The 20,138-nt window shown below is 46.6% G+C and overlaps 1 protein-coding gene across 4 annotated transcripts in view; it reads right to left on the reverse strand.

The window, feature by feature from the left end:
• LOC115079057 (protein phosphatase 1 regulatory subunit 12A-like) overlaps positions 1–20,138 on the reverse strand; it is a 120,863-nt gene that overhangs the window by 20,305 nt on the left and 80,420 nt on the right. For 2 of the 4 annotated variants that reach the window (XM_029582063.1, XM_029582060.1), the window contains exons 12-19: positions 17,432–17,623; positions 16,059–16,193; positions 15,499–15,624; positions 7,011–7,109; positions 5,902–5,992; positions 3,441–3,605; positions 2,241–2,394; positions 959–1,089 (exon numbers count right to left, since the gene is read on the reverse strand). In XM_029582063.1, the coding sequence (XP_029437923.1) occupies positions 959–1,089; positions 2,241–2,394; positions 3,441–3,605; positions 5,902–5,992; positions 7,011–7,109; positions 15,499–15,624; positions 16,059–16,193; positions 17,432–17,623 (1,093 nt within the window). The remainder of the gene's footprint in view (positions 1–958; positions 1,090–2,240; positions 2,395–3,440; positions 3,606–5,901; positions 5,993–7,010; positions 7,110–15,498; positions 15,625–16,058; positions 16,194–17,431; positions 17,624–20,138) is intronic. The other 2 variants (XM_029582061.1, XM_029582064.1) reach the window with 2 other exon arrangements.

Here is a 20,138-nt window from a genome sequence, read left to right on the forward strand (position 1 = left end):
AGCAGTTCTCAAAGCTTATTTAACTAATTCTGTCAATGCTCTCTCCATCCTCTATTAAAATACAGGTTGCATATTCCACTGCTGATTTAAAATCATAATACTTACATGTAACCCTCAGCTAGAGAGTTCTCACTTGTGTGGCCAATTGCTTTCTCCGTAGACAAGCAGGACAGTTAAACTGCTTACCTGTAACAGGGGTTCTCCATAGACAGGTCAAATCAGCCACCCAATCCCACCCTCTCCCTTTAGAATTAAAGGTTAGCTTGCTATAAAGACTGAAGAGATTCGCAGGTGCACGGAAAGACCAGCGAATGCTCAGAAAATCCTTCTCAGCTTTTCTGCCTCAGTGCTATCAGATGACATCACCCATTTGTGTGGCCGATTTCTCCTGCTGTCTACAGAAAACACCTGTTACAAGTAAAATCTTTGCTTTTCCTGCAAGCCAGTAAACTTTGCTACCTTACAGGCCTGATTGTAGGAAATCTTTTGATGGGCATTGAGCTCTTGCGAGTGGACTAGCAGCCTAGTGGTTACAGCAGTGGGCTACAAAAGCAGGGAAGCCAGGGTTCAAATCCCACTGCCACTCCTTATGACCTTGGGTAAGTCACTTCGCCCTCCATTGCGAGCCCTTTGAGGACAGGGAAATACCTACAGTACCTGAATGTAATCTGCTTTGAAGAGGCTTAAAGGAGGAATATAAATCTAAAAAAATAATAATAATCATCCAAAGGTATCAGAGCATGAACATACAGTGATACAGCGGCACCCGTACAGCTCCAGAAAGACAATATGCCTGCTCCAGCCACACACTCATAAAACACAGCCTTCCACACTCAAAATATGGTATATATGTACAGTCCCTCATGTATAGGGAGGGTCTGTTACACACCAGCTTGTTTCCTGACAACCTCATACCCTCCTTTCTCACAAGAGCCGGGAAGCGGCAGCCTTTCCTTACATCTTTGGTCATTAAGGGTACCCCAGTGGATCTCCGTTTGCCGCGAGGCCGCCTGCGGTCTCGTATTCCCAGTTTACTGCGACTGCCCTTATCATCGGAGTCCTTCTCCTCTTCTTTGGATTTCTCTAGTTCTGCGGATGAAACCAGAGGAGAAACACGTTCATAAATGCTGACGTTGCCGATCTTCCGTCTACAGAACCTCTGACATTAACGGACGAGCAAGGAAAAGATCAGTACAACATATACAGAAACACCCCCCCCCCCCCCGCCCGCAAAGTTGTGGGTCTAGAATAACGACTGTCAGTATAGCTTCAATCAGCCTCGCTCACGTCTACCAACTGAAACCATAAACTCTTTACGCTATGTTTAAAAAAAAGGGTACTGCATTCAAACACCAGCACCAAGAAATGGCAAAACTCAGTGCCTTTCACCAATTTATATATCACGGGTGTCTCACCAAGGAGGGCCGGTGATGCATGAAACAGCACAAAGAGGCGAGTCTGTAGCTCCCTGATGGTGTTGTATGAAAGCTACTCTATATCTTAGATTAACTAAATGTGGCAATAAAGGATTTACAGTGTTAACCAATCTATGTAAGTGCAGCTAAAGTACAACATATCTACAATGGAATGAGCCCATCAAGCACACAGCAGTGGACACATCTTTAAATAAATGTTCAGCTCTAAGTAAAGGGAAACACGGAGAAATGTACATCACGGGATCAGCATTTTAGACTGGGGGAGAGGAACACAGCTACAAATGTCTATAACCCCATTCCAAACAGTAACAACATGGATGGAATTGGGCTGCCTTTGTTATTTATTTGTTGTTGGGAGGTGGGTGAACCTGGGGAGTTACCCTTCTCACAGCTAGTTTGCAAGATATATTTAGAAGTAGCTGACACCTGGTGAAATTTACTGGACGATGTGTTTACCCCTCTCGCCAGCCTGATCCCCCCCCCCCCCTTCAACTTGGGTCCTGCCTGTTAGGCTCCCTCAACTACTTCCTCTCCATTCTGGGAAGCACGGAAGGCAGCCTTCTGATCCTTCCACACAGCATCTGCTTTCGCCTCTTTATCGCCATCAGGTCTGGAGCTTGCATCGGGTCCCCAGACCCTGGGCCCCGCTGGTCTATCTCCACGTGATGGCACACAGCGCCCCCTTGTGGCTAGAACCGCACTCGCACTAGCAGGTAGATAGGCTGGTCAGGACTGAGGACGGAATGGGTTTATTTCTATTACTAGAATGACAGCAGTGGAGAATGGTGCACGGATGGAAATTACCTTTGTTATCTAGTGGCTGTGAAGCCCCCTGTCGATTAAGACTAGTACTTCCTCCCAACGCTGTAGCACGTGGCGGATCTGAGGGTGAGGTCAAGCCTAGCAGATCAGACTTCTGAAGACTGGCAATCCGAGACCTCCAGCTCACCTCTGCCTGCTGATATCAGAATAGGACAGGAGCACTTATCCCGGGACATTGATTATAGAATGAAGGAGGCGGGACACTGCCGCCCCCAAGCATGCACACTCACTCTCACATAAGAACAAACAAACGTGCAAGTCTCCATCTACAGTGCTGTCTGAACTTGATCAAACCATGCCCACTTATATGGTATTGACTTACTGGAGCAATATGTCAAAATGGGAACTTGACCATTGGGCAGTCACTGTTCTACATGGCATTCAAGCTCAAATCCTCCCCATCTACCCTAAAGACCTTGTCTGCAGTTGCAGCTATTCATTTTAAACCACTCTCTAGAAGTGTAGGGAAATGGTCAGAGGTTTTCAACAATATGATCATCAGCTAGGGAGAAAGGTGCCCCTTCTCAGACTCGCCAGTTCAGGGACATAGGACAGCATGGACTCTGGCTGAAGAGCTCTCCACAGAAAGGTTTGGGGGGCTCATTAGGGCAAAACACGAGATTGAGTACCATGATCCTCTGGAAGGAAAATTTCTCCTTTAGCATTTCCCATATACATTTAAAAAATACTTTCTAGGTCACAACTGAGTGAAGAGGAAGAGGACTACTAATGGGTCGGACACTGTGGTCTTAGGCACTGTCTCAGGCAAATTTATCACAGATATAAAAGCACAAGGAGTAGGCAGACCACTCATGATCATCTGAGGAGGGTACAAAACCAAACCCTTCAGGTTTTCTATGAAAGAAGCTGGAAAGAATAGTGAATCTAAGGAAGCAGGATTTAAAATGAAGTTTTTCAAGGCGAGGCTTAACCATTGCAAAGATAAATCTACTTCAAGGAGGTCTAAGTGGTATGTTAACCAATAACATGGATAACAGTTAAGAGATCCAATCAGTTCTGAGCATAGTGTCAGGGTTTCAGTATCTAATAGGATTTGTTCATTATGTCAAATGAAAATAGCTGGGGAGCTTTAATACTGCAGACAACCAGGGCTGGGGGGAGGGGGGGGGGCTTCCCTACAGGGTCTCTTGTTGCTCTGGCTAACATCAGATTGGTTCTTACCCCATCCTCGCCAACCCTTCCCATCCTGGGTTTTGACTGGTTGTCCTTGATTTCATCCGCCTTCTCCTTGCCCTCCTGCTCAGGCCCCTTGGATTCTTCTGGCTTGCCTTCTTGCTGACCTTTGATTGTTTTCTCTGCCTCCTTCAAATCTGTGAGGGTCACCCCCTGTACGAGAGAGAAAATGACCCTGAAGCTACGACATGACGATTATGTCCGGAAATTACATGAACAAATTAAAAAAAAAAAAAAGACAATTCAGCCTGTATTATTCAGTGGTGTTTTACAATGGAGCACTCATTGTTAAATGCTGTGTACTGTAAAACAGGTGGTCCCCAGTTAAGTCCCGGGGTTGGGTCTTCAGAGCGGGGGATGCTGCAGAGGCAGCACTCACAGCCCCCCTGGGGGGCAGAGTGTGTCGTGGTCATTGCTCAAGGGTGGCCAGATTCAGGGGCCCCCCATGACTGCAGGGTTTCCAACCAGACTAGGTACGCCGAGGGGAGGATATGAAAAAAAGGATACAATTCACAGTTCTGGTTCTGATTAAGCTGGAAATTCGAAAGGAGCAAGGGGAAACTGCTGGCTCAAAAAAAAAAAAACCAAAAAAACACAAACACGATGGAGGTGAAAGATTAATGGGCTGACCGGAAAATGCCATTATAGTTACAAAGGGAAAACCAAGCTTCTGATTCCAGCTGATTAGGAGTGAAGGCTTTAGGTTAATACTTTTAAAGCATTTTTATAGGCACATTGTTTTGGTGCTTAAAATGACTGTCAAAGGACAGCCTGTACCAAATTTCAACATTTGTTTTACAGGAGGTTTGGAGCTCATTACTAAGTTTTTTTCATCATGGACACAAAATGGGGGGGGGAAAAAAGTCTATGCTTTGGCTTGATCTCGAAATGCCGCTACAAGAGAAAATGTAGCTTTAGTTTCCAATGATCTAAGAAAAGGTTTTCTACCCTAAAATATCTGAAGTGCCTTTGCAGTCGTACGTGTCATATTTAACGTCATGAACAATGGATTTCCTTGTTCCACCGGTAATAAACCTGAAGAACAAACCATTTTTGACTTAATGCTCTGAAGTGAAAATTTCTTGTGGTTTCTTTTGTACAAGTGACAAATATTCTCAATAAGCTCGTACTATCTTCATATGAGTAGTGAGATTTTTCTGATTACCTTACTTGCCATCACTTGTTTTTAATTAAATCTTCCTAAGAAGGCCATTCTTGCCAAAACACAGCTGTGTTGATAAGGTAAATTGTCTTTTTTTTTTAATTCTTGTATTGTTATCTTGTGTTTTATCTACAGTCTTATGTAGACTGGTTTGCTTTTTTAACTTTTGCTATATACTTCATTATTTTTTTTTTTTTATTGTTAATAAAGGTTTTTTGAGAAACAACACTTATCTTCTAGGCACTGATGATTAATTAATTAATACACAGCGGCAAGCTTTGGTCTCCTTTATTTTTACATAATTTTCCTTTGCTTTCTGTGTGCTTCCAGGGATGACACAAAATAATAATTCCCCTGATGCAGGCATGAATTTGTCCAAATTAGGCCTTGCCGAGTTTTCTGCCCTAAACTGATTTTGACAAAACCTTCCTCTCAATGATACTTTAGCAATTGTTTAAGCAGCATGTCTATGAAATCTTCTTTGGGAAAGTTCTGGCCCTTATTTTTATCTTTTGGGCATTAGACTGACTGTATTTATCAGACCATAAGAGACTCGGGGTTTTTTTTCTCTCTCTTTTACAAAAAGTGGTTGGTGGGCCCAAAGACCAGAGAAGGCCAAAAGCGACTAGTATAACCCCATTTTGCCAGCCACCAAAGAGAGCCAGGACAACTGGTGGAGTTTCCCTTGTTTACCATATTTATCCGACTACAAGGCATCCTATGATTCAGTGCATCTTACGGTCTAATCAACATTCAATATCAACACCAACATTTTCCTTCAGTATACAATTCCTTTTATGCAAGAAGAAATATCTTTAAATGACTAATAAAGATGGGCTTAATGGATGGATACATGCAATTAAAATGATTCAAAAACTGGTAATTTGTGATCTGTTATAGATTTTTATAAAATGTACCTTTAAGGTTAAGCAATTTATTGATTACTACAACCAGGATTTGATTTCTTGTGTGCTGAAGAGGCTGTGGATTTGTTATTTTTCTAGGAACACTTCATAGGAGAAAAATATAGACCTGGGGCACTGGCTCAGGAATCTATGCACTTCATTTGCAACAAGGCCTTTTGAAAGAGTAAGCAAGAGACATGCTACACCCAACTCCTGTGCGCACTCTACCAAACACATTTACTGGGGCTTCCCAGAAGACTGGCATTCATATCCTGCCTTTGGAAAGATACAAAGAAGCGTGACACCATAGAGCGCCATCAATAGCACATCTGAAGGGAATCCTAGGGGTGGAGGCCGAGTAAGAGCTGGAGGATTCGGTCACCTGAGTGGATCTCCGGGACTGCCGCGCATGGCGAGACCTGGCTTTTCGCTGAGCCTCTGCCTCCTCATCTCGAACGGGCGTCAAGTAAGACCTAGGAGCAGGCAAAACAAAATAAGCTTGGCCAGTTTAGTTTAGTTTATGTAATACTTGATAAATCGCAAATGTTACAGAGGTAAATCAACAGCTCTCCCCAAAAGCTTACCAGAGAGAGAATACTTTGTTGGGATTCATCAGAGCAGCTATTACACCATCTATATTCACCATTTCAATTCCTCTACCAGATATAAATAGGAACCAGAATCTAAAATGATCAGCAGGAACCAAGCTTCTAAGCCTCACATAAAAAGCAGGCATTCTCTCAGCTACTAAAAGGGAATGGACAATGAGACTGTGACATCCCCAGAGTACACTGCTGTTTCTTCAGCCAGCAGGTATGCAGACATCCATCTCTGCACCACTTCTCTCCTCTGTTGCATCCTCCCTCTGCCAGTACAGGGATGGGTTCCCAAGAAACCGCTCACCCTTGCTGTTCAGATTGCAACTCTTGCTAGAGAGCAAAGGAGGAAGAGTATCAAAAGGTCTAGCAAGCAGATCTTTTCCATTTATCCGCTGTCATTTCTGATGATCATCATCATACCGTGTCCTCACCATTCAAGACATATTACAACAAGAAGGTTGATGCTGTGAGCTGAGAGAGCACTGCTGGCATTTCTTATGACATTTTATTGTAGTGTGTAAAAAGTGACAACTACCAAATCAAGCATTTGAACACTAACTGGGATGTCCTAATCCAAAAGTAGACAAGCAAGCAGGAGCTCACTCTGATCACTGAAGCAGCATGCACACAGGTCCTGAGACAAGTGCAAGATGAGTTCATACATGAACACAGTGGTCTTACAAGGGCTGTAGGCAGGAGCACACTGTACAGTCCCATATTATGGACATGAGAGGTGAGAACACCCTAACTGGGCAGAGTAGCTGGTGTCGGTTTAAAGACTGGAAATTTACATGTTCATCTACCCAAAGTGGGCGAGAACCAGAAAGAATGGCAACTGGGCAGATGGATTGGTCCTTATCTGCCATCATCTACTGTGTTATGTTACTGTTACCTGCGTCGTTCCTTTGCCTCCGGATTGGGTGCAGTTCCTGCTGGAGTTTTGTCTTCTTTCTGTGCCGTTCCTTCTCCAGGTTGAGAACGTCCAGCAGTGCTAGGGATGGACAGACAGTTAGCAGACAGTGCAATATAGAGAAAGACACATACCATAAGAGGTACAGAGACACAGATTTCAACACTGTCGTCGAGACACACACTTCTCTGCCATGACATATGGCATACAGGAGGAGTAGTACAATCCAGTTTTTACAGAAAAGAGCTAAGAAACCTGGAGACCCCAATCTGCTTGGGGTGTGCTTGGGGTGTGCTCCTCCCATCCACTATTCATTGGGTGACCTAACATAATTCAAAAAGCAGGTGTTCTCCTAGGACAGCAGGATGTTAGTCCTCACCTGTGGGTGACATCATCAGATGGAATCTGGCACGGAAAACGTTTGTCAAAGTTTCTAGCGGGTTTCTTGAGGACTAACATCCTGCTGCCCTAGGAGAACACCTGTTACCGGTATGCAACTCTGCTTTCTCCTAGGACAAGCAGGAGGCTAGTCCTCACATGTGGGTGAGTACCAGGCTACAGGCTGCTCCCAGATACAACGACGACCAACAGCACCTGACTGGGTGCCAACGGGCACAAGAAACTACGGTGGAGGCAGCCTGAACCCTAACAATGGGCCCTAGGCAGGGAGAATTGGGTTTAAGGCTGGAAGAGATTGCAGAGGACAGATTGGCCGAAGCTACTGTCGTGCTGACCATCCTTGTCCAAGCAGTAGTGAACAGCGAACTTCTGTAGGGAACTCCATGTCGCAGCCTTGCAAATTTCGGTGATGGGAACTGCCCACAAGTGGGCTACTGACGCTGCCATAGCTCTCACAGAGTGAGCCTTGACATGGCTTCCAAGCTGAAAGCCTGCCTGCACATAGCAGAAAGAGAAACAATCCGCCAGCCAGTTTGACAGAGATATGAAGAGTTGCGTGGACTGCCTGAGGCCTGCTGTGCGTTCTAAACAGAAAGCTAAGGCCCTCCTGCAATCCAAACTGTGCAGAGCCCGTTTGCCCTGGTGTGAATGAGGCCTCAGAAAAGAGGTGGGCAGAATAATCAACTGACTGAGGTGAAAATCAGTCAGCACCTTAGGCAGGAACTTAGGATGTGTACGCAAAACCACCCTATCATGGAAGAATTTTGTGTAGGGCAGATATGTCACTAAGGCCTGGGGTTCACTAACCCTGTGCGCCGAAGTGACTGCCACCAGGAAGAGAACATTTCCAGGTCAGAAACCTCCCATCGCAGGAGCACAGAGGTTCAAAAGGATCACACATGAGCCACGCCAATACCACTTTGAAGTCCCAGGACACAAAAGGACGACACATGAGAGGCTTCATCTGAAGCAACCCCTGCATAAATTACCCTACTATGGGCTGCACAGAGATGAGTGTACCACCAATACTTTGATGGTAAGCGCTGATGGCACTCGGGTGGACCCTGACCGAGTTGGTCTTTAGGCCCGCCTTGGAGAGGTGCCACACACAGTCCAGCAACTGCGGCGTCTTCCAGTACCTGGGACACATCAGAGAGGTCAAGGGACCAGAGGACTAGCCTCTCAACATCCAGGCCATCAAAGCTAACGACCTGAGGCTGCAGCCTGTTTCAATCCTGCGTAATCAGATTGGGGGATGTCCCGCAGGAGCGGGAACCAAACCTGTCTTGGCCAATAAGGGGCTACCAGGATCATTACCAGTGGAAACAGAGGATACACATACAGAAGCCCCTTGCCCCAATGGCGGGGAAAGGCGTCCGAGGCTGGCAGTCTGTCTGCCCTGAACAGGGAGCAGAAGTGGTTCACTTTGATTTTGCAAGGGGAGGCAAAGAAGTCCATGCCCGGGCTTCCCCATAGGTGAAAGACCCGTTCCGTTATTGCTGGATTCAGCTCCCATTCTTGCAGTCGGAACGCTCAGTCCACAACCGCATTCTCTGTCCCTGCTAGGTACATTGCTCGCAGGAGCATGACTTTATTTGTACCGCCTCTTGATAGAAGAGGAACGAGCCAGTGCCCCCCTGTTTATGTTTTTGCCATGTCACCCACATGTGAGGACTACCATCCTGCTTGTCCTAGGAGAACCTCCTTGTGGGGCTTGGAAGAGCTGCAGAGGCATTGTTCACACCTTCCAGGAGAGGGAATCCTAGCGATACCTACAGGTAACACTTTAGGCTGGACGTGTATCAGGTTTCAAAGGAAGTCATGGTTTGTGGCCCTCTGCTAAGCCATAGAGGGAGGAGAGGGAGGAGCTGCTTCCCAGCAGCTACGCAGATGAAGGCTCATGGTGCCTCAGCTTTGGACCCCTGTGAGAAGGTCTGGGGCAGGTTCTGACTGGGAGGAAACTCAGGTGTGAGAAAAGCGAGCCGCCCCTCCCCCTCCCCCCAAAAATGTGAATCTCCCATATTTGTGGACTTGATATAGAGCTGTATAATTTTTTTTTCTTTAGTTATTTTCTTTTATATGTTGTAATCTTTTTCAGCTCTGAATTTCTCATTTCAAGATTTATCTTAGTGAATGTAACTGAAATTAGAAAGAGAGCGCAAAAATTCAAAAAAATAACATCCCCTCCCCCCAGAAGCTGCACATGAAATGCTTAAATAAATAAATGAGCTGCAGAAGTTGTAGAAATATGGTTTCATCACTCCTGGGAGAAAATGGAGTAGATACAGAAAATGATGAATGGTTTCATCACTTGTGTGAGACCCTTTTACCCTTAAATAAGAGAGCCTGACAGCCAATTTGATGACTGAATTGTCAATATCTTTTTTTGTTTTAAATGGATTTTGTCACTTTTAACCTCTACGATTAGTTATGTCTTACTGTGGCACATGTGCCTTCTTTTGATTGTCAGCATTATCTATCAATGGGCTGCTTGGATCTCAAAATCAGAAAACTATTTGTTTCTTCACAGCCGTTGTATAGACACAGCAGCTCAAAAACAGTTTTTCTAGACCTGCTTTGTGACAAAGAAGACAGAATGCAAAGCTCCGGGGATGCTCTCCATAGCTCAGGTCAGACAGCAGGGAGCCATGGTGTAACAATACTGGCTACTCATCTGACGACACCATAAAAAGAAAGGGTTCATCCTGAGCCTTGTACTTCACTATCACTAGTGAATTAGGCAAATATGAAATCAAAGTCTCAGAAGCTTATGCAGCAACTCAAAGATCTTAAATTTAGACAGCAACCTCTCCCAAGACACAATGAGGGGGATGGGTCTAAGATGCAAGGCTCACACTCACTGCCTGGGATATTTCTCCCCTTAATTCACAGATACACCACAGTTGCCGCTTTAGATTCAGGGAAATGCTAGCATCAACGATCCCTCCCACTCATATGAGACCTATCTCGGAGTTCTTGCTTCAGGTAGCCCGTGGGCACAAATGCTGACGCCACATACCCCTCTCCCCTGGTAAAGCAGAGTTGCTTACCTGTAACAGGTGTTCTCCTAGGACAGCAGGATGTTAGTCCTCACACATTGGGTGACATCATCGGATGGAGCCCAGCATACCACTTACCATGCATCCACACGGGGTCCCTCTCCAGTCTCATAACATAGAATTATGAAAAAATAAAACAAAAATAGGAGAAACCCAACTCTACGGGGCAGTGGGTGGGTTTCAAGAGGACTAAGATCCTGCTGTCCTGGGAGAACACTTGTTACAGATAAGCAACTCGGCTTTCTTCTAGGACAAGCAGGATGGTAGTCCTCATACATGGGTGAATCCCTAGTTATAGGCTGTACCTTAACAAACAGCAAGACCAACAGACATCTAACCAGGTGCTGTTGGTTACAGAGGGAGACAGGCTGAACCCAAACAATGGGCCCTAGGCAAGCAGAGTTGGCTTCTACAACTGAAAGATATTCTCAAGGATGGACTGGCCAAAACTGCTATTGTGTCGGCCAAGCCTGTCCAGACAGAAGTGAGAGGTGAAAGTGTGGAGAGAACTGCACATCGCAGCCTTGCAGATCTCATCCACGGGGACCGCTCATAAGTGGGTCACTGAAGTCGCCATAGCTCTGATAGAATGAGCTTTTTTCATGGCTCCCAAGCTGCAGTCCCGCCTGAGTATAGCAGAAGGAGATGCAGTCCGCCAACCAGTTGGACAATGTCTGTTTAGTAACAGCAACTCCTAATCTATTCCTGTCAAAAGAGATGAAGAGCTGCGTGGACTGCCTATGGCCTGCTGTCCGCTCCAGGTAAAAAGCTAAGGCTCTTTTGAAATCTAAGCTGTGCAGAGCCCGCTCACCCTGGTGCAAATGAGGCTGGGGGAAAAAAGTTGGCAGGACGACTGACTGGTTAAAATGGAAATCCATCACCATCTTAGGAAGGAACTTAGGGTGCGTGCGCAGAATCACCATATCATGAAAAAACTTTGTGTAGGATGGATAAGTCACCAAGGCCTGAAGCTCGCTGACTCTGCATACTGAAGTGACCGCCACCAAAACATGACCTTACAGTCAGGTACTTGAGGTCACAGGAGCTCAGCGGCTCACAAGGAGCCTTCATGAGCTGAACCAGCACCACACTGAGGTCCCAAGACATGGTAGGAGGCCACATGGGGCTTTAACTGAAGCAGACTCTGCATAAAGCATCCCACCAAGGTCTGTACAGAGGATGGGTGAACCATCCTCACCCTGGTGGTAAGCACCAATAGCACTCAGGTGGACCCTAAAGTAGTTGGTTTTTAAATCCAAGAGGTGAAGAAGGTAATCAAGCAGCTTCCATGTGGAGATCGGATCCAAGCCGTGGCACTCACAACACACGAAAAGCCTCCTCCATTTCAGGCCATAAGACTTCCTAGTGGAAGGCTTCCTGGAAGCTACCAGGACTCAAGACATCATCAGACAGATCAAGGAGCTGCAGGATTAACCTCACAACATCCAGGCTTTCAGGGACAACGACTGGAGGTTGGGGTGGTGCAGCCTGCCCCGATTCTATGTGATGAGGTCTGGGGAAGTCCCCAGACTGATCAGTTCCCTGAGGGAGAGATCCTGGAGGAGCGGGAACCAGATTTATCTCGGTCAGTGAGGGGCTATGAGGATCACAGTCTCCCGTCCTGTCGAAGCTTCGTCACCAGAGGAATCTGTGGATATGCGTACAGAAGGTCCTTAGCTCCAATGGCGGGCAAAGGCATCCAAGGTCAGCTTGCCATCCACCCTGTACAGGAAGCAGAATTGATCCACCTCCCTGTTGCAGGGGGATGCGAACAGATCCATGTCCGGGGTTTCCCAGAGACAGAAGATCTGATCCGTGACTGGTTCAGGGGCCACTCATCAGGCACTGTCTGCCACCACATTCTCCGTCCTGGCCAGATACATGGCTCAGAGCACTATACCCTGGGACAGAGCCCATGACCAAATCTGCACCGCCTCCTGGCACAAGAGGAATGACCTCGTACCTCCCTGTTGGTCTGGATCAGGATCTCCTTTGTTGGTTAGCCGATCTCTGAACACCCAAAGGGCATATCTGATCATACAAAGCTTCAGGAATTTGATCTGACACTGAGTTTCCTGGGTGAACCACAGGCCCTGGGCACGGAGGCCTTCCACATGAGCACCCCACCCCAGGATGGACACATCCGTGGTGAGTATAATCTGAGCAAAAGGAGTTTGAAAGGCTACCCCTTGCTCTAAAGACAAGGAGTCCCAGAGAGGTGGGGTAACACAGATGAGCACGTGGAGGTCCTGGGTGGCCTGCTGCCCCTGGGACTGCAAGGTCCATTGAGCTCTGCGCATACATAAGTGAGCGAAGGGAGTAACATGGATGGTGGTGGCCATGTGTCCCAGGAGTTGGAACATGTGGGGAGCCAAAATCTCTGCTGGATCATTTCCGCAATGGTCACTAGCGTGAGTGCTCAATCACAAGGAAGAAAAGCCCTAGCTTGAGCCGTGTCCAATAGGGCACAAATGAAGCTCAACTGAGGTAACGCTTCGAGATGGGAGTTCAGATAGTTGATGATAAACCATAGGGAGTCCAACACCCAAACAGTCAAGTGCAGGGATCGCACTGCCCCTGCCTAGTTATTGCTCGACCAGCCAATCATCCAGCTAGAGAAACACCTGCACTCCCAGCCTGTAAAGGTGTGCCTCCACCACGGCCAGACACCTGGTAAAGATGTGTGGGGCCAAGGCTAGTCCGAATGGCAACACCCTGGACTGGAAGTGGCGTCCTCCCACCATAAACCGTAGATACTTCCTGTGAGCGTGGAAGATCTTGATGCGGGTGTAGGCATCTTTTAGATTGAGGGAGCAAAGCCAGTACCCTCTTTGCAGGAAGGGAATCAGGGTGCCCGGAGAGAACATTTTGAAATTTGTTCAAGGCTCTCAGATCTAGAATAGGATGGAGTCCCCCAGTTCTCTTTGGAATCGGGAAATACTGGGAGGAAATACTGTGTTGCGGCAGGCAAAAAAGCAAACAATGTTAGGAATTATTAGGAAGAGAATGGTGAATAAAACAGAAAATGTCATAATGCCTCTGTATCGCTCCATGGTGAGACTGCAACCTTGAGTACTGTGTATAGTTCTGGTCGCCACATCTAAAAAAAGATATAGTTGCGATTGAGAAGGTACAGAGAAGGGCAATCAAAATGATAAAGAGGATGTAACAGCTCCCCTATGAGAAAAGGCTGAAGAGGTTAGGGCTGTTCAGCTTGGAGAAGAGACGGCTGAGGGGGGATATGGTAGAAATCTTTAAGATCATGAGAGGTCTTGAACGAGTAGATGTGAATCAGTTATTTACACTTTCCAATAATAGAAGGACTAGGGGGCACTCCATGAAATTAGCAAGTAGCACATTTAAAACTAATCGGAGAAAATTCTTTTTCACTCACTGGACAATAAAGCTCTGGAATTTGTTGCCAGATGTGGTTAGTGCAATTAGTGTTGCTGGGTTTAAAAAAGGTTTGGATAAGTTCTTGGAGAAGTCCATTAACTGCTATTAATCAAGTTGACTTGGGAATGGCCTCTGCTATTACTGGCATCAGTAGCATGGGATCTACTTAGTGTTTGGGTACTTGCCAGGTACTTGTAGCCTGGATTTGCCACTGTTGGAAACAGGATGCTGGGCTTGGTCTGACCCAGTATGGCAATTTCTTATGTTGAGTAGAAACCGTGCCCCCGCTGCTTCAGCGGAATGGGCTCATTGGTCCTGGCATTATGAGGGTGTACAGCTCCTCCAAAAGTATGTCTGATGCATCGTTGGACCTCCCAAGAGGTTCACGGGGGAGTCTGGAGGGATACCCAAAAGGTTCAGCCTGTACTCCCGAACCAGCCATTGGTGCTGACAAATGGCCTGGCTCAAGGACCTGCCCCAATGCAGCAAGCATGAGGTGCGGTCCACCTATGATGTCTTCGAGATGGCGGCAAGGGTAGCAGCCGTGGGCATTGGTGCTGACAAGATGGCCTGGCTCTCGGCCTCGGATCTCCGCATGGAGGTGCAGAAGAGGCTCAGGGACCTGCCATATACCGGTGAGAATCTCTTTGGAGTCAAGGTGAGGGGTGCTGTGGTTCAGTTAAAGGATCATCATGAGACCCTCCAGCATCTCTCAGCCAGTACGTCGGACCCGCTGTCCTCGGCCAAGAAGTCCTCCCAGCAGGGCCTGAGGAGTTCCTTCTTCCACAAGAGGAAATACTATCCTCCTGCATCTCGTGCCAAATCACAGTGGGAAACCCCTAGGGGTCGCCCCAGGCAGCAACAGACCCCTAGGCCTCAGCCAGCCCCCCAGCCAAGCCCCGCCACGGGGTTTTGACTAGTTGCAAGGGAGTATCAGCCAGCCACCCATACCCTTGACACATGACTCGCCAGTCAGGGGCAGGCTACCAGCATTACCTCGGACCCTCTGGTCCGCAGGAGGATAGTATTTCCTCTGGTGGAAGAAGGAACTAAATTGTTACCATGTTATAATTGTTATCATGTTATATGTAAAATAGGGCAGAACTCGCCCTATTCTCTCAGTAACCTGGAAACCGATGCGATATCTCGATTGAATGTCGGTATATAAAATAAATAAATAAATAAATAAATGGACACGTGGATAGTGGCATGCTGGGTATGCTCAGTGTGCCAGTCAAGGTTTCTAGAAACTTTGACATAAGTTTTCCGTGCTGGGCTCCATCGGATGATGTCACCCCATGTGTGAGGACTACCATCCTGTTTGTCCTAGGAGAACCAGCAAATGAGGCATCTGCTAAGCCTGAGATGCAGAAGCAGGCTCAGATCCTGAATCCACATTGCACTGCACTACCAATAATACATATTAAAATAATTAATTGAAAATACAACGCAGATCCCAAGTTATGTAGCTGTCAGAGAGAACAGCACTGCGTTCCTTTCTCAGGAGGAGCATGTCAAAGACAGCCAGCCTAGTTACAGTAAACAGTCACCGAAGTCACCCCCCCCCCCTAACCACAAACCCTTCACACTGCTTCTCTCCTGCAAATGGGATTTACCGAGTTGGGAAGGTGCCTGCTGAAACACTTCGTGCTGTGAGGCCCCCTGTAACAGGGCGTGAGGAGGGTGCACTCACGGAGGTCGAGGTAGACAATGCATCTTCAGTTCTGCGGCCAAATGAAGAGCTAGAACACAATCATCAAATCACAAATAATTTCATAAACATTGAAATAACAAGATGGTCCTGAAAAAAAATCCCTCTCATCCTCTTCTGGGTATAAATGATCTTGGACTGAAATGTGCCTTCACTCTAGGTTCCTACAGATAAAATCTGTGATATCTATTATGTGTGTGTGCGTCTGAGCGACATGTGGGTACGGGAACAAACAGTAGGAGGCAAGTGGGATGAGCGAGAGGCAGTCAAAAAGCTTTGTGTGTCACCCAACAAAGTATATGCACAAGCAGTTTAAAGCTCCTGAGGGAAAAATCTACTGCCAGGATGCAGGGTAGCAAGAGAGAATGGGTGAGATGGGGCAAGAAAAGATGAACAGGGGGGAGGGGGGAAACAAGAGCTAGACAGTAAGAGAGGGAAGGCAGACAGAGGACCCAGGAGATATACCTGCGGATGACGAGTGTTCTCCCCCCTCTCTGGCTGGGAAGGATTTTATGGGAATCAAACTGATGGAAGGTGGTTGGATTCGGGGACAAGTCCTGTGAAGCGTGAACACGTCCCACAGCTAGCAGATAGGAGTTACTGCACACAAAGCGCAAAGGCAATACAGGCATGCCAAAAAACAAACAAAAACAGAAAGCATGAGATCATGCAAGACAGAGCAATACTGCAAATACAGACACAGCAACCTGTAATATCACAACGGGGGGGGGGGGGGGGGGGGGGGGGGGGCTCCTCCCTTTACCTTATACATGCCAGGCTCCCAGGAATTGCATAAGCTCAGGTTCTCTGAATGCAGGACATGCAAAACCATGCGTAAGAAAGCATTCTACATAACTACGGGCACAGGAGGCTGCACGATGCTTCTGAACGCACACAGAGCAAGCATGGCATCGTCCATAAACATCAGACCATGCATGCAGAAGCACTAATGCAAAGATATACCATCCCTAGCACTCAGGAATGGGGGAAAAGTGCTACTGCCTCCAGTGTACAGCTGACAGGCAAGAAGCAGGCATTTTTACCCCTCCTCCTTCAGGCAGAGAAGCAAACCAGCTAGAAACCCAAGAAGCACTGCATCACAAGAAAGTCATTTAAAGCAGACACCTTTGTACCCCATATATCCAAATGGCTCATCCCAACAGTGAGTGGAGACCACATCCTTGTCCCTGCCCCCCAAATCTTACGTAGAGTGTGTGAGCAGTGGAGCGCAATCCCACTCAGAGCACTGACGAATCCCTATTTGTAGTGCACATGGCTCCAGATCCCCAGCCTATCTGCAGACTACCAAAATCTCACTCCCTGCGCTCCAGGATCCTTACTTCAGGGGTCACCCTAACAACAATGAAACAAGCTGCCTAATCTCCATCTTAATTCTTGAGCGCAGCCGACTCAGGACTCCTTGATCTAGTCAGTTCTTTGCTCAGCTGCCCCCATTTCCTCCCAGAATGCCCTGCTGCTTGAAGTCGGCATCGTGATTCCAACCTGAGCCATCCAAAAACCTTTTCACCACAAGGCCAGTGAGCGAGAGGGAGCCAATTCACAGACCTGGCAGCTGGCTGATTGGTATTTAAAGAGGATGGGTGTACAATGGAGAAACTGGACTAAAACAATGCAAGGGGGGAGATTCCCATTCTCTTTAGTGACCATTTTCCTCTAAGATCTCATAACTCTTACACTGACCCTCTGCAATTCCTTCCTGTCCCCACAGTGCCGGCCCGAAGGAACTGCCACTCCTGCAGGGTACAGGGAATCTGCTCTCCAAATTCATTCACTACTGCAGTTCTCTCTCGGCTCCTTCACAAGATGTCATCCCTTACCTCCTTAAGTAGGTGGGTCCAGTTGCTGTGACATCACTGGACTGACCCAGCTCTCTCTTTCCTCCCTCCGATTCGCCATACCTCCGGGTGTATGAGGAAGTACGGCTCAAGCCGCCCGTACTGTCGCTGCTTTCCCCGCCTTGGCGCAGCCTGGTGTTGGAACCGCCGCGGACCAGCTGGGAAAGGGAATCCCTACAGGGCAGGAAGAGCTACAGGTCAGCATTTTTCCCTAATGGTACCTTCCAACCAAGCCAATTTACAAGAAATCTGGATGGGGACACAATTTCAAAAGTCACTAATGTTAATAGGGAATCTCAGAAAGCCACCTCTACGCAAGCTCTGCCTGGGCAGCAAAACCTAAGCTTAAAGATACATGCAAATGCATGTGCTCCCGGGCTGAATACGGTTCAAAGCAGTAGTACCACCCCAACTCATTCAACATGGCGGCTTCTTCATGCTTTGGCTCTGTTCCTCCTTGCTCTTATTCATAAACCCTATTTTTTTTCCTATCCATTGGCTTCCTTTCACTTTATTAGGAAAAAATGAGATGAGAATGGTCAAAAACTGACCCAATAATGTATCAATAACAAAAAAAAAATAAAGGTCAGCAACCACTATGTTAATGCACAAGAAAACCCAATCAGTTCATAGGAGGAGTGGCCTAGAGGTTACAGCAGCGGGAAGCCAGGATTGAAATTCCCTTTCTCGCACTGATGCTCCTTGCGATCTTGGCCAACACCTTATATCCCATTGCCTCAGCTAGCCACTCATACTGTAAGCTCTTTTGGGTAGGGACTTATTACATCTGAATTCCAATAATGCTACAAGCCGCCATGGGCATCATTTGAAAAAAGGCAGGCTAAAATTCCAAATATGATAAATACAGATGTGCTCCCAGTCTTCACACCTCTCTCTCATCGGACTTAAATGTGTTTGTATATTCTGATTCCTATCACACTTGACACCAAAATTGGTGTTGCAAACCGTGTTAAACATCAGTATAAGAAAACGATTGATCACATGTTTCTAACCCCTAGTTTTGGTGTCAAGTGTGGTAACAATCAGAGTGCATGAACACACCTAAGTCAGATGAGAGAGAGGTGTAAAAGATTAGGAGCACATCTATGAATTAACAGGATGGTGTTATGTATGCATTAACATATAGCGACTGACTTCTCTTTTCATTATTGACATCTCTTTTATTTATTTTTAATAAATAAAAATAAAAAAGAAATAAATAAAATAAATAGCGATTGACTTCTCTTTTCATTATTGACATCTCTTGTTAGACCAGCATAAAATTATCCAAAACAGATGATGTACACAACTGGATACTGTACAGATGCCTCCTTCAAATGGGAGGGAACGTGATATGCCTGCGCTAAGTCATCTCCTGCCAGCACAACAGGAGCTATCGTAATCGGTAAAGAGCTCAGTTCTTTCCAGACCCAATGTGATTACTATGACTTTATCCAAAAATACTTTGCTTCCAGACAGATATAAAAATAAAAACAAACAAAAAAAAAAGTGCTCAACTGCTATCAGGAGTACACTGCTCTTGCTCTATATCAATCTCCTCTTAGACCTTGCGTCTCCCATTTTGATCCTGTCCTCACACTTTGAATGTATCAGTATCAGACCAGCCGTGCTACACCCCAAATATACTCTGATCCAAAGAATGAGGACAAAGGCAAGGCTCTGAAATAATTAGTGGCTTTGTTTGTTTAACCACTGGGTGAATTATAATATTTGTATTTTTGTAGTAGTGCTTAAGTTACATATTTCACTCTGGCATTGTGGCTACTCATATTTATTTATTTATTATTTATTTCGGATTTTTATATACCGGCATTCTCAATACTAGTATCGAATCAGATGAATAAGTCATATGAAGACTTATTCATCAAGAAAGGCCTAGTCAGCCAGCTAAGACTTGCACACTCCTACTCCTCATACATTTACAATCCAGTCAGCTGAATCCAATACCCTCCCACTCCCCATACACACACAATCCAGTCAGTCAGCTGAAACCAGTACCCTCCCACTCCCCATACACACAATCCAGTCAGTCAGCTGAAACCAGTACCCTCCCACTCCCCATACACACAATCCAGTCAGTCAGCTGAAACCAGTACTCTCCCACTCCCCATACACACAATCCAGTCAGGTCAGATAAAACCCCTTCCCACTCAAGATACACACAATCCAGTCAGCTGAAACCAGTACCCTCCCCACTCCCCTTACACACAATCCAGTCAGTCAGCTGAAACCAGTACTCTCCCACTCCCCATACACACAATCCAGTCAGGTCAGATAAAACCCCTTCCCACTCAAGATACACACAATCCAGTCAGTCAGCTGAAACCTGTACCCTCCCACTCCCTAGATAAACATATAATCCAGTCAGTCAGCTGAAACCTGTACCCTCCCACTCCCTAGATACACACACAATCCAGTCACTCAGCTGAAACCTGTACTCTCCCATTCCCCATACACACAATCCAGTCACTCAGCTGAAACCTGTACTCTCCCACTCCCCATACACACAATCCAGTCAGTCAGCTGAAACCTGTACCCTCCCACTCCCCATACACACAATCCAGTCAGCTGAAACCTGTACTCTCCCTCTCCCCATACACACAATCCAGTCAGTCAGCTGAAACCAGTACTCTCCCACTCCCCATACACACAATCCAGTCAGTCAGCT

This window comes from Rhinatrema bivittatum, chromosome 17 (assembly GCF_901001135.1).
Source record: "Rhinatrema bivittatum chromosome 17, aRhiBiv1.1, whole genome shotgun sequence".
NCBI classification, from domain to species: Eukaryota; Metazoa; Chordata; class Amphibia; order Gymnophiona; family Rhinatrematidae; genus Rhinatrema; species Rhinatrema bivittatum.